The sequence below is a fragment of the Phascolarctos cinereus genome, unplaced genomic scaffold, assembly GCF_003287225.1.
Source record: "Phascolarctos cinereus isolate Bilbo 61053 unplaced genomic scaffold, phaCin_HiC Scaffold_3;HRSCAF=262, whole genome shotgun sequence".
In the NCBI taxonomy this organism is placed as follows: domain Eukaryota; kingdom Metazoa; phylum Chordata; class Mammalia; order Diprotodontia; family Phascolarctidae; genus Phascolarctos; species Phascolarctos cinereus.
In genome coordinates, this window is record NW_027555736.1 from 186,438,845 (window position 1) to 186,453,316 (window position 14,472).

At 33.8% G+C, this 14,472-nt stretch overlaps 1 protein-coding gene across 1 annotated transcript in view; it reads left to right on the forward strand.

The window, feature by feature from the left end:
- The window catches only part of MGA (MAX dimerization protein MGA), a 115,173-nt gene that overhangs the window by 60,535 nt on the left and 40,166 nt on the right, over nt 1-14,472 (forward strand). The window contains 2 exon segments of the mRNA XM_078151352.1: nt 6,327-6,553; nt 7,807-7,968. Of these exon segments, the coding sequence (XP_078007478.1) occupies nt 6,327-6,553; nt 7,807-7,968 (389 nt within the window).

Below are 14,472 nucleotides of genomic sequence, written 5' to 3' on the forward strand. Positions count from 1 at the left end.
AGCAGGTGATCAAAGAGCATGACATTCCCCTGACCTGGCTTTTTCTTGCCAGCAAGGCATCAAAGAGACCCCTATTCAAGTCAGTAACGACTCAGTAAATATTTATTAAATACCAACTATATGTCAGAAACAGTGCTAAGCATTGGCAGAGGGATGCCATTCCATAGTGTGCTGGTCTCTTCTCACTTGCAGGGGTACCTTCCTATCTATTTGCATAGGACAGGCACTGCTCTTTCCTGTACTTCCCCGCCTATCTTCTGCCCTCGCCTGGGGGATAGGAGAGAAACACCAGTTTATAAGTGCAGAAACCTCTGTAACCCTTCCCCCATCTCCTTACCTGACCTGCCTTAACACCCTGAGTAGACTCCTAAAGCCTGAATACCTCCTAATGTTAATAACCCACCTGAACTCAATTTGTGAATGACTAACAAAATCCCACTCAGCTTATACTCTTACTCATTCCATTAATCCTGAACTCTCTAGCTGCCATTATTCAGACTTATTCTTTTTTTGTTTTGTTTTGTTCTGTTTTTTTTTTTTTTTTGATGAGGCAGTCAGGGTTAAGTGACTTGCCCAGGGTCACACAGCTAGTAAGTGTTATGTGTCTGAGACTGGATTCGAACTCAGGTCCTCCTGACACCAAGGCCAGAGCTCTATGCACTGTGCCACCTAGCTGCCCCATTCAGACTTATTCTTCATCCCTCATTGTGACCTATATCCTTTCACTCCTTATCTCTTTCCCAGGCTATCACCCCTTCTCTGGCTATATACTCCTGCTGTCACCTGTTTATGAACATTTTCAATGCTGTACTCTTCCTTTGAGACTCTTGCCACTTACCATATCACCAGTTCTGACTTGCCAAATTCAGCCCTGGATTACTCTCACCATCTTCTGCCTTCAGTCCTTCTTAAGTAATACTGAATGAAAAGTACCACTGGAGAAAATCATGAAGTTGTGCTGACTAGGTCCACTATAAATTTATGTTATAAAACCTCAACTGGGCTCTCACAATGAGAAGGCAGTCCTTTTATACCTCTCTAATCAACTCACTTTTCCACTCACTATAGCGCTTTTCCAAACCTTTTCATTCTGCTTCAAATGATAGCTTCCATTCCCCCCATCTAAGAATCTTGCCTCATGTTTCACTGAAAAAATTGACCATTCACTAAGAGAGTCCAGTTGATTTTACTTATGTGACATATCTCCTATGTGTCCTTTCTCTCCTCTAATACTGCCACCAACTTGGTCCAGGCCTTTATCATCTCATACCTGGATTATTTTAGTAGCTTTCTGGTTGATGTCCCTGTCAAAAATCTCTTCCCACTGTGGTTCATCCTCTATCAAAGATCTTTCTAAAGCACAGATCTGACCATGTTACCCCTCACCCCCACTCCCATCCCCCCAATAAACTTCACTGACTTCCTATCACTTCTAGAATGAAATACGAATTCTCTGGCTCTGAAAGCCTTTCATAACATGCCCTCTCTTTCTTCCACCGTTCTCATCTTCTTGTTTTTTGTAGTTCAGTGACATTGACCGCCTTGCTGTTCCTCAGATATAGCACTTCATCTCCTGACTCCAGACATTTTTACTAGCTATCTCCAATGACAGGAATGCTCTCTTTCCTCAACTCTACCTACTGGTGCTTCCTTCAAGTCCTAGCTAAAATCCCACCTTCTACTGGAAGCCTTTCCCTTTCCCTTTCCCTCTTAATTCTAGTTTCTTTCCTCTTTTGATTATCTTTGATTTATCCTGTGTATAGCTTGTTTGTACATAGTTATTTCCATGTTTTCTACTCCATTAGACTGTGATCTCCTTGGGAACAGGTACTCTTGCCTTTCTTTTTATTCCTAGTGCTTAGCACAGTGCCTGTGAAATAGTAGACATTTAACAAATATTTTCCAACAAAGATGCACGTGATGGTTTAATGTTAGGAAGAAAATAAACATTTAATTATATTAAGCAAAAACATGCAGAACCTCATGATTATCCTAATGCAGAAAAAGCTTTTGTACCAAACTCATTTATGCCTTGAAAAAAGTGTGTGTGTGTGTGTGTGTGTGTGTGTGTGTGTGTGTAATATGCAGAGGGGGCTGTTGGATGTCATAGAAGCATTTAAAGTCAAAAGGAAGTATCATATACAATGAGAGTACACTAGTAGTTTTCCTAGTAAATACAAGAGTAAGGCAAGGCTGCCCATTCTCTTCACTGTTGTTTTATATATTATAGAAATGCTATCAATAACAGTAAGACGAGAGAGAAATTTAATGTTTAAAGAAGGCAAAGAGAAGATAAAGCTACTCCTATTTACTGTTTGTATTTTTTACCTAGATAAACCTAGGGGTTCATTGAATAAACTAATGGCTTCAGCACAGTTGCAGGCTACCAAATAAGCCCAGAGATATCAATAGCGTTTATGTATAACAAACATAAAAACATGAGGCAAAAATAACTGCATTATGTATAAAATATTTTGGAATAAATCTACCAAAGCAAACGTGGAAATTGTATGTACCCAATTACAAAGTCCTTATTAAAGACATAAAGAACTACTTAAATACCTGTGCTCATGACTAGACTGTTGCCAGTATTATAAAAATGATGATACTACCAAAGTTAATTTACAGTTTTAATGCTATTCCTTATGGACTTTTCAAAGGAATATTTTATAGAATTAAATTATTTGTAGGAACAAACTAAAATATGGGAGAAAATAATGAAAAAAGGGAAGGATACTCTTCAACTACATTATCATGCTGCAGTTATCAAAACCATTTGGTATTGTTTACAAAATATATAACTAGGAGTAGCTAGGTGGTGCAGTGGATAGAGAGCACTGGCCCTGAAATTAGGAGGACCTGAGTTCAAATCCAGCCTCAGACCAAACACTTGACATTTAGTAGCTGTGTGACCTTGGGCAAGTCACTTAACCCCAATTGCCTTTAAAAAAAAAAAGTAAAAAACGTATAACTAGAGGAGAGATTCAGAAATACTGGAATTCAACCCAGTATTTAATAAGCTAGAAAACGTACGTGACAGAGGGAAAAACTTTTTTGTTAGAATTTCTGAGAAAACTTTTATGTATTCTGGCAGACATTAGGCTTAGGATAGCATTTTATACTTTATTCCACAGTTAGTTAAAAAAGGATATGTGATCTGAATGGTAAAAGATGATACCATACAAAAATTAAGAGAAATAAATTATATACCTTTCATAGCTATAGTTAAAAGTTCCATTCTTATCCAAAGTATGGAAATACTTCCAAAAGAGAAAATAGGTGATTTTGATTTATACAGGTCTTCCAATTTCATACAATCAAAATTAACCATTTTCTCTTTTGGAAGTATTTATATGTTTTGGATAAGAATACAACTTCTAGCCATATCTGTGAAAAGTTTATAGTTGTGTGATGTGGACAGACAGGGATGCCAGTGTGTTGTTGATGGAGCTTTTACAACCATTTGGAAAGCAGTTTGGAATTATGAGAGTAAGGTGGCTACAATGTCCATAGCCTTTGACCTAGAGATTCCACTGCTGGCTATATACTTCAAGGTCATTGATCAAAAAGAAAGGCCCCATATACGCCAAAAAACATGGCAGCATTTTTTGTGGTAGCAAAGGAAACAGAACTGAATTCCCTGTACGTTGGGGAATGGCTAGATGTTGGTAATGAATGTAATGGAATATCATTATGCTATCAGACACAATTACTATGATGAATACAGAGAAGTATGGAGAGACTTACATAAACTGATGCAAAGTGTAGTAGCCAAGAAGATAATATACACAATGATTATAACAATGTAAATGGAAGGAACAACACCTGCAATACAATAAAAAATGAATGTTTTAAAGTTATAAAGAACAAGCTTGACTGCAAGGAAGCTGTATGAGAAGACAACAGCTTATCCTTTGAAGGGTGGGAGAAGGGTTAAATTATATGGCTAAGAGAATGTTGACAGCCACTTATGTGCAAATGTCTAAATCTACATTACTCATTTTTCTATTTTCAGCTATTTACTGGACATTTCCACTTAAATGTTTTTTTATATCCTAAACTGAGCATCTTTTTAAAATTATGAACTTGACAGACATTAATAAAAATGAACACATCCACATACAAAAAAACAGAATATGAGCATTGTATAAGAATTTGTTGATCTGTTATGTACAGGGTTTTTTTTTACTGCACATATGAAATGTACCGCTATAATAACACTACCCTACTTGTGTGTTTTCCCATCTGAACTCTGTTCTACTGTGTATTTTTAAAAGTGTTTTATTAATTCTCCTTTCTTATAATCACTATCATTCCCCTACAACTCTCCCACCCCCCCCGCAAAAAAAAAAAGAAAAGCCTTCCCTTTGTAGCAAAATAGTCAAACTCACACATTGGTTGTATCTGAAAATATGTCTCATTTTGTATCTCTAGTCTGTTAACTGTCTCCTGAGATGTGAGAAGCATGCTTCATTGCCAGTGTAATGGAGTTATGATTGCTTGTTGCCTTAATCAGAGTTTTCATTTACTTCTTCAAATCATTTTTTGTCAACTTCTCTAAAGGACAGTCTTCAGGGCCTCAATTTCCTTGTCTGTGAAATGAAAAGGCTTGGACTAGATGATTTAAGATGTCTCTGATGTTCTCTAAACCATTGAACATTGTCTGGTTTAAAATTTTGGAGTCATCTTTGACTTACTTTCCCCCTTTATTATCCTTTCTCAAGGCTGTCTTAATCTTTCTTGTGAAATATATATGATATCCTTGCCTTTTGCACTGTTACTTCCAGTAGCCTAGTCTAGATCTTTATCATGTCCTACTTGGATTGTTACAGGATATCCCTGATTAGTCATGCTTAATCATATCTCTCTTTCATTCATTTTTCACCTGCCAAACTAATCTTTGAAGGACCCCATAATCTTTAATACTGCCTATGCTTACTTACTCTGTTTGCTCTAAGCTTCTGTGTCTTTTTGATGTTTTTTCATTCATATTCACCACTTCTCCCCATTTTTGACTCTTCACCTTTAGTTTGGTCAGGCATCACCCTGTCCCAGAATATGCTGTGTTCGTTCTTTCTATGCTTTCATTCATTGTTTGTCTCTTCTTGAATACCAACATTTTTGTCTATCCAAATACTATATATTCTTTGAGACCTGGTTCAAATCCGATTTCCAGGAATCCTTTTGCAACTTTTCCTTCCAACGTTGATCTCTCTCTGTTTCCTCTGAACTCTAATACTAGCCACACAGTTAAATAGTCTTATGATATAATTTGGCACTTAAATGTTTATTGTTTTCTATACTTTTCATGAGTGAATTACATTGTAAGTAACTATGTTTAGGCTTTTGATGTTTTCATTTAGTACAATGTTGCGAATATAAGTAAGTGCTTATTAGATAGCTGTTTGAAAGAATTAGACTTGATCTTAGCAATCCAGGAACTTTGTCCCACTGGGAAGGTTTTACAAAAGTAACATTGTAAAGCAGTAAAGGATGTACCAAATGTGGTACTGACAATATATGATGCAGGAATTCAGAGATGAGAAAGAATACCTTGGACTAAAGTACATAGGGAAGAAAAAGTTGTTTGAGTGGATGGATTTGAGTTGGGTCTTGATAGGAAAACAGAAGAACAAATAATATTGTTAGTTATTCATCTTTTTATTCTTAAATCTTCAATCAACAGGTATGTATTAACTGTTTACTGTGTAATGTAAAATAGAATATGTGGGGCTATAAACTCTCCCACATTTTTAGTATGCATGACATGCTTACAGAGTACCTAACTTTGTAATAAGTAAATTTGTTAATTGATTAAATTCTGAAAAGATTTTCTCCACATTTAGTATTTCATGCTAATGAAATTTTTCTTTTATTCTGTTATACTTGCCACACACACACACACACACACCCAGCCACCAATGAAGTAGGACAATTTTGCCTTGTGACCTTTGGTGAATCAAAAAGCATGATAAGGAAGTAATTGAAGACCTTCTATTGGGGACAGTTTATTTTTCCAAAGTTTCATGAGAGTTTGAATCATAAACCTGGCCCTTTTTCTATGGGTGTCTTATTTTTATTATCCTGGCAGTGTTTTGAGGAATGTTATTTAGAGAGAGAGTTTGTGTGTGGGGAGGGGGGGTAATTGGGATTAAGTGACTGGCCCAGGGTCACACAGCTAGTGAGTGTTATGTGTCTGAGGCCGGAATTGAACTCAGGTCCTCCTGACTCCAGGGCCAGTGCTCTATGCACTGCAGCACCTAGCTGCTCCTTAGAGCTGAACTTGTTAAAGTCAACCATGGTTTTTGTCTTCTTTCTTTCTTTAGCTATCTGTGATACGGAACCAGAACAGCCCATTCGTCATTATCCCTTATGGGTGAAAGTAGAAGGCGAGGTAGATCCAGAGCCAGTTTATATTCCAACACCTTCTGTTGTTGAGCCCCTGAAACCAACAGTTCTGCCTCATCCAGAGAGTTTGCCTACCAGCAGCAAGAACAAACTTACCAATGGAGTTAAACCAGTGCGTGTGTATACTCCCAAACCCAACCCTGTGGTAAGCCTGGGGCTTCCCTTTTAAAGACAGGACCCTTTTCCCTTTCATATGTAAAAATAGTGCATTTTTTATCAGATTTTTAAATTCTCTATAAATCATTTCTTGTTCCTTTTATTTGACATGTTGTTTTTTCATTTACAAATTGGAGTTCAAAGGTCAGCAAAGGGATAGAGATGTGATATATTGTGACTTCACTTTCTACAGATAGAACTGCTTAAACTAAAAGTTGTAGTCTCTTTTTGATATCCTTATACATAATAATCATTTAATTTTATCATACCTTAGTTTGTAGTATTTTCAGAAGTCTGTTCTTTTGGACTTTTTTTGACTAGGATATACCTTTTGTTTTTCATTACTGAGGTTCATTCATTCCACAGTTCATTTGTTGTGCTTCTGTTATGTGCAAAGTCCTAAGGTAGATGTTTGATAAAGATTTTGATGCAATGTAGCAAAAAGGAGCCTTGCACCATGCTCCTACTTCCCTCACTACCTCAAATTCCGTATTAATGGCCCATGCTATAATGTGAAATCTGTATTGGTACCAAGGACATTTTTCTGTTAGAGACCTTTGTGAAACATTTCATAGTTAGAAACATTAAGTTCTAGATTAGAAAATAATGAGGAACATTGTAATCAGACAGCTGATAGTGCCTGAATTGTATGTCTTGGCAAAGAACAAATTCTTTACCCTGAGGATAAATCTTCCACTCTGATGTGATACCTGTTCAAGAGGCAAGTATCATGAAAATGGTATAGTGGTAAAGATACTGTGAAAGAGTATTTATTATTCATGGTATAGTGAAAAGAGTATTGACCTTGGAGTCAGGAGGCTTGGATTAAAGTCTCATCTTTTGTACTTGCTAGCAGAGTAAATTGTATTGCTTACCCTATCTATCTTACACAGTTATTGTGAGAGTCAAATTTAAAAAAGCCATATAGATGTCACTTTTAAAAAGAATTAGAAAATACTTTATATAAAAACATAAGGTGATGGTATTATGATTATTATCCCTGACATTGTCTAAGTGCTGTTAGCTGTCCTGAAGCTTTGCTTATGCTTTTAATGTTAGTTACTTGTAGTATTTAGTCTTAACTTGCTCTGAAACATTCAGTACTGACAGCAGACATTCATATTTTAAATTCTGAATTTTATTCGTCTTGGTCATTTTTAACTTGTGATCTGGAGTTTGCAAAGCACCTCGATTGCAGTATCACAGTATATATGATGGAATTCTCTTTTATGTAACTTACAGATTCGAGAAGAAGACAAAGATCCTGTATACTTGTACTTTGAGAGCATGATGACTTGTGCTAGAGTTCGAGTATATGAACGGAAACTAGAAGAAGGGGAGCAACCATCACCATTGAGGCAACAAAACTCATGCCAATCTAGCACTAAGAACTATAGCGCAAAGGTGAGATACTGCTTATTCTTTTCTTTTTTAAATAAAAATTAAAAAAAAAATTTGTGTTCATTTTTTTGTTTTGATTTAGAAATTTTTTTCCCCACCCTTGAGGCCCTCCTGTAACCTATTGAGAAGGCAAATGACATAATATCCCTTTTACATATGAAGTCATATAAAGCATTTCCATATTAGCCATGTTCTTCTGCCCCTACCCAAAAAAAAGGCACTAGCCAAGAAAAATAAAGAGAGGATGTACCCGTTTTGACACTATCTTGATATGTGGTGTAAACTGTTGGTCTAAGGTTAATTTCTGCCTGAGTACTTCTGCAGTTTTCTATGAATAGTGAATCTTTGCCCAAAAAGCTTTCATCTTTGGGTTTATCAAAAATTAGATTATTGTCATTTATGTGGTATGTTGTCTATCTAATCTGTTCCACTGATCTACCACTGTTTTTCTTAGCCAGTCACCAGATTGTCTTCATGATTACTACTTTATGAAATATAGTTTGACGTCTGATACTGCTAGGCCACATTCCTACGTTTTTGGTTGTTGTTGTTTTTCATTGATTCCCTTGGTATTCTTGACCTGTTGTTCTTTTAGATGAATTTTGTTCTTATTTTTTCTAGCTTTAGAAAATAATTCTTTGGTAGTTTGGTATAGCACTAAATAAGTAAATTAATTTAGGTGGAATTGTCATTTTGATTATATTGGCTTGGCCTGCCTATGAGCAGTTAATATTTCTTCAGTTGTTTAGAGATGTCTTTATTTTTGTGAAAAGAGTTTTGAAATTGTGTTCATATAGTTTTTGCATATATTTTGGCAGGTAGACTTCCAAGTATTTTATACTGTCTGCAGTTATTTTAAATCGTATTTTACTTTTTACCTCTTCCTGCTGGGTTTTGTTGGGAACATATAGAAATGTTCATAATTTATGTGGGTTTATTTTATATCCTACAACTTTTCTAAAGTTGTTGTTTCAGCTAGTTTTTTAGTTGATTCTCTGGGGTGTTCTGAGTATACCTTCATATCATCTGTAAAGAGTGATAGTTTTGTTTCCTTGTTGCCTGTTCTTACCCTTCAATTTCCTTTTCATATCTTATTGCTATAGCTAGCATTTCTAGTACAACATTGAATAATAATGGTGATAATGGGCATCCTTACTTCACTCCTGATCTTATTGGGAAGACTTCTAGTTTATCCCCAGTACAGATAATATTGTTCTTTGTTTTAGGTAGATATGACTTGCCATTTTAAGAAAGGACCCGTTGAGTTCTGTGTTTTTTAGTGTTTATAATAGGAGTGGGTATTTTATTTTGTCAAAGGATTTTTCTGCATCTCTTGATATAATCATATGATTTGTTGTTTTTGTTATTGATATAGTCAACTATGTTTATAGTTTTCCTAATTTAAACCAGCCCTGCATTCCTGGTATAAATCCCACCTGGTCCTAGTATATGACTGTTGTGATATACTGTAGTCTCCTTGGTACTAGCATTTTTATTTAAATTACTACTTAAATTTTATTTAAAATTTTTTTCATTGATACTCATTCCGGAAATTGGTCCATAGTTTTCTTTCTCTGTTTCTGCTTCCTCAGTTTTAGGTGTCAAAACCATATTTATGCAATAGGAAGCATTTGGTAGGATTCCTTCTTTACCTCTTTTTTTCAAATAGTTTATATAGGATTGGAATCAAATTTTTTTTTTTAATCTTTGGTAGAATTCAGTTGTAAATCCATGTAGTCCTAGGGATTTTTTTTCTCTGGGATTTTCATTCATGACTTGTTCAATTTCTTTCTGTAAGATAGGGTTATTTAAGTATTCTGTTTCCTCTTCTGTTAATCTAGGCGACTTATGCTTTTGTAAATATGTATCCATTTCTGTTCTTTTCCTTTAACTATCCTATTCCCTCCCTTTACTCTTCTTTCCCCATTGAAATAATAATTAGCATTTCTATAGAGCTTCATACTTTTAGTGACATGTAAATGTTAATTCTGCAGTAAGCCTGTGAAATACAGTAGAAAAAAAAACACAAAGTACATAGTTTTTTATATGCCTCTATACGTTCTCTGTAGGCAATTCTGTTCTACATAAAATAACTAAGATCCGTTTCCTCTACGAGTGGAATTCTAAAATGTTTGAAAACTAAAAACTTCTTTGTTTTCTAGCCATATCAAGCAGATATGGTAACACCTCATTTATCTAATGTCTGGTAGAATTATCACAAATTAATTTTTCAGATAACTGACACTTTAAGTGCCAACTTTTTAAAAAAATTTCAATAGAAATCTTAAATGTAATATATGTTTTCTTGTATTTTAAAATAGAAAATGCTGGACAGAATTCAACCTTTATGACTCAGGATCATCCTTATAAACATTAGTTATTGTTCTGTACTGTAGCAATCAGTCATCTCTATCAGAGCATTTGAGATATTTTTGCCTTCCCTAAATGGTCCTAGATTTCAATTGGATTTATATATTTTCTTTAAGTCTGGAATTTATGGAGTTAATAAGTTTTTTAAAAAATTTGTGCCTGCTTCTCACTACACCACCCCATTCACTGATCAAACACCAAACAAAATGTAAAAAAACAAAACCTCAACAAAAAAATGAATTCCTCATTACAAAACTTCCACATTATCTGTGTCTGAAATTGTGTGTCTTATATGAATTGTGTGTTTTGTTTCTTTAAGTTCATCACATCTCTGTTAGGAGGTGGGTGGCATGTTTAATCTTCATTCTTTTGGACTCATGATTTATTGTTTTGTTAATCAGAATTCTGAAATCTTTCAGAATCATTTTTCTGTATAATGTTATCTTTATATAAATTGTCTTTCTAGTTCTGCACACTTTGCTCCATTGATGAAAGTTTTCCAATTTTCCTCTGAAATTGTCAATTTTACCCTCTCTTCTGGCACAGCAATATTCTATTACATTCATGGACCACCATTTATTTAAGTATTGCCCAATAAGGAGGACAGCTCCTGAATCTCCAATTGTCATCTACCAAGAAAGGAACTTTTTAGTATGTAGATTATTTCCCTTTTTCTTTGATTTCTTTGAGTCGTAGACCTAAAGCTAGGCCAAAGGATATACTCTGATAATTTCCTGAGCATAGTTTCAAATTACTTTATGGAATGGCGTAGACCATTTCATGTTGTGCTAGTGTACCTATTCCTGCAGCCTTAGAATATTTGTTATTTTCTAATTTTGTCATCTTTGCTGTTATTGGAGGAGGCACAAAGTGGAACGTTGCTTTAATTTGCATTTCTCCAGTAACTAGTGATTTGTAGCATTTAGCAATATCATTATTGATAGCTTTGGTTTCTTCTTAAGAAAATTGCCTGTTCATATCTTTTGACCATTTATCAGTTGGGGAATGGCTCTTAGTCTTAAATTTTTTAATCAATTCCTTATATATCTTGAAAATGAGACTTTTATCAGAGACAGTTATTAAAGAGATTTATTTTTAGTTATTTCTACTCTAATTTTTATTATGTTGAATATATTTGTGGAAAATTTAATTTTTTAATTATTGAAAATGTCCATCTTATCTTTTGTGATCCTTAAACTCAAGTAGAAACAAGATCACTAAACTGTATGTAAGGGTCCCTGGATGTAGCATATTGACTTAGAAAAACCATATATTAACGTTGTTTGTGTTCTATTGTATTTTTGTTGATTTTGTTAAATATTTCCCATTTATATTTTAATCCCTGCACGTCTCTACTCTGTATTAACTTGTTATTTATCAGGCTTTTGTACTTTTTTGGGTTTTTTTTCCTCCTCTTAATTGTCACAGCCTGACCTTTTGCTTCTTTTAGTGTGCTTGCGTCTTTTCTTGTTTCTGCTTTCTATTTCCAGTTTGGTGTATTTAGAAAACTAGATAGGTAAACTTGTTAGAATTTGGTCCTGTGTATAAAGTGCATGTGCTTTTGTGAACAGACTGCTTACTAATGGTAATATGAGAAGAGCATCAGTAATAAAGCTAGAGGGAGGAGTTGATAGGAACGAAGGAGTAATTTGCTAGTAGGCTAGAATGAGGAAGAACTAGCTATGTTTATTCCCTCACTTTCTTTTTCTTCTCTTATTACTAGTATCAGCATTTCTAATACTATGTCAAATAGAAGAGGTGACAGTGAACATCTTTGTTTTGCCTCTTATTTTATTGGAAAGGGTTCTAATTTATCTCTGTTAGACATAATGATAATTTTTGGGTTTTTATATTTTTATTATTTTAAGGTATATTCTATTCCTATATTTTTTAGTACTTTTAACAGAAATAGATGTATTTTTCAAAAGCTTTTTCTTCATCATTTGCTAAAGTCATATGATTTTGATACTAATATGGGTAATTTTATCATTTTTATAATATTAAAACAAACCCTATGTTTCTGTTATAAATCTAATATGGTGATATGTTTTAATATCTTTGCTAATATTTTAGTTAACTTTTTTTCATCAGTGTTCATTGTGGACATTGAGTTACAGTTTTCTTTTTTGGTTTTGATTCTCTCTGATTTATGTATCAAAAAGAAATCTGTGTTAAAGAAGGAAGTTGGTGGATTCATTCTTTTGCTGTTTTTGCAAAGGTTCTGTCATAGAATTAATTGTTGTTTGAATGTTTTAATAGAATTTACTTGTTAATCTATCTGGTTCTGGGATTTTTTTTCCTTCAGAATTCACTTATGGCATGTTCAGTTTCTTCCTCTGAGATTTTTGTTGTTTAAATTCTATTTCTATTAATTTAGTTATTTTATAATTTTGTAAGTATTTCTCTTACATTATCAATTTTATGGACATGTAGTTGGACTAAAATAGTTTTAAATAATATCCTTTAATTCTAATTAACTTGTAAATTCTCCTTTTTTATTGTTGATACAGATAATTTAATTTGCCACTTTTTTCTTAAAAAAATTTATTTTGATTTATCAACAGTCACTTCCATAAGCTTTTGAGTTTTAAATTTTTCTTCCCCTCCCTCCCCACCTCCCTGCCACTTTTTAAACAGCTTAGCTAGTGGTTTATCTATTTCATTTTATTCCCTCCTTCCCTCCCAAACAACAAAACCCACTCTTAGTTTTATTGTTCATTGTTGTCAGTATCTTTAATAAAGTGTATGCTTATTTCTATTATTTGTTCTTTCACTCACCCATTCTGGGAATAATTTGTTTAGTCTTTAGTTGATATAAAATATTTTAAAATAACCAGGTTACCATGCATACCTGAAAAAATGCGTATTTTCTGTTTCCATTCAATAATCCTCAAACATCTATAATACCTACTTTTTCTAAGATTGTATTCAGGTTGTTAATATCTTTTTTGTCTATGTCTTGGTTAAATTTATTTAGGACTGATTTGGGTCCATTGGGTTTCCCTTTTATGGTTTTATTCTTTCTTTTTCTTTTTTTTTTGTAATTCATTTAGGTTTTCCTTTAAGTATTTAGAAACTCTGCCATTTGGTATATGTACACAAGTCAGCCAGTGATGCAGGGCCATATACTGGCTCTCTGATCCTGGTGAAGTCACTTTGACTCTTAGGCCCTTAGGCATGCTCTCTAGCATTATGACTGATTCTGATCTGCACTAGTAGATGTTTTCACAATAAGTAGTTCTTCGGGTCATTGAAATCACAAGTCTAGTCCCCTCCTGTCTCTGAATAGTCTGTATATATTTATATATGTATATGTTGTTGTCTGCCTCTCAACCCCCCCATCTCTCTCTCCCTCAGTTTAGATATTTGTACCATGATTGTCATGTGAAGGAGTTTAGTAAAGTGTTTTCTTTCTCAGTTCTTGAGACTAATTTTTGCAGCATAGGTATTAATTGATCTTTAAGTGTTTGCTAGAATTCACGCATTAATCTGATTGGATGAAGGATTTTTTCCCTTGATAGTTCTTTTATGGCTTGTTTAATTTTGTTTTTTTCACATTGTTTTTTTTAAGATTTTTATTTTATGTTCTAGCTTATATATCTTATAGATAATCCATTTCCTTTAAGAGTCTCATTAGACTATATAATTATGTTCCGTGGATTTTGATAATTTTTGTCTCTGGCTGTTGCCCGTTATTCATATTTGATTTTCCCATTTCACTTTTGGCCAGGTTAATTAAATGTTGATCAAGTTTTTTGTCATTTTTAGTCTTACAAAGGAATCAGCTTTTAGTTTTTCTGTTGTCTTTCTGTTTTCCATTTTATCTAATTCTTGAGTTTTCAAGATTTCCCCTCTGCTTATTTTAAGTTTGTTTACTCGTTTATTTTCTGTTGTTATAAATGTTTTCAGAGAATTAATTTGACTTATTTAGACTTTAACTTGCATTCTAGAAATTTTAGTGTGTTGTCTCATCATTTTCTTGCACATAGTTAATATGTTTCTGTTATTTATCAGGAGCATTCATTATTTTGGGTGTTAATTCTGTTGAGTAAATTTCGTGTTTCCTTTGTTATTATTTTTATTGCATTGTAGTCTCTGATGGGGATATTTAGTTATTTCTGCCCTTTTCCATTAATT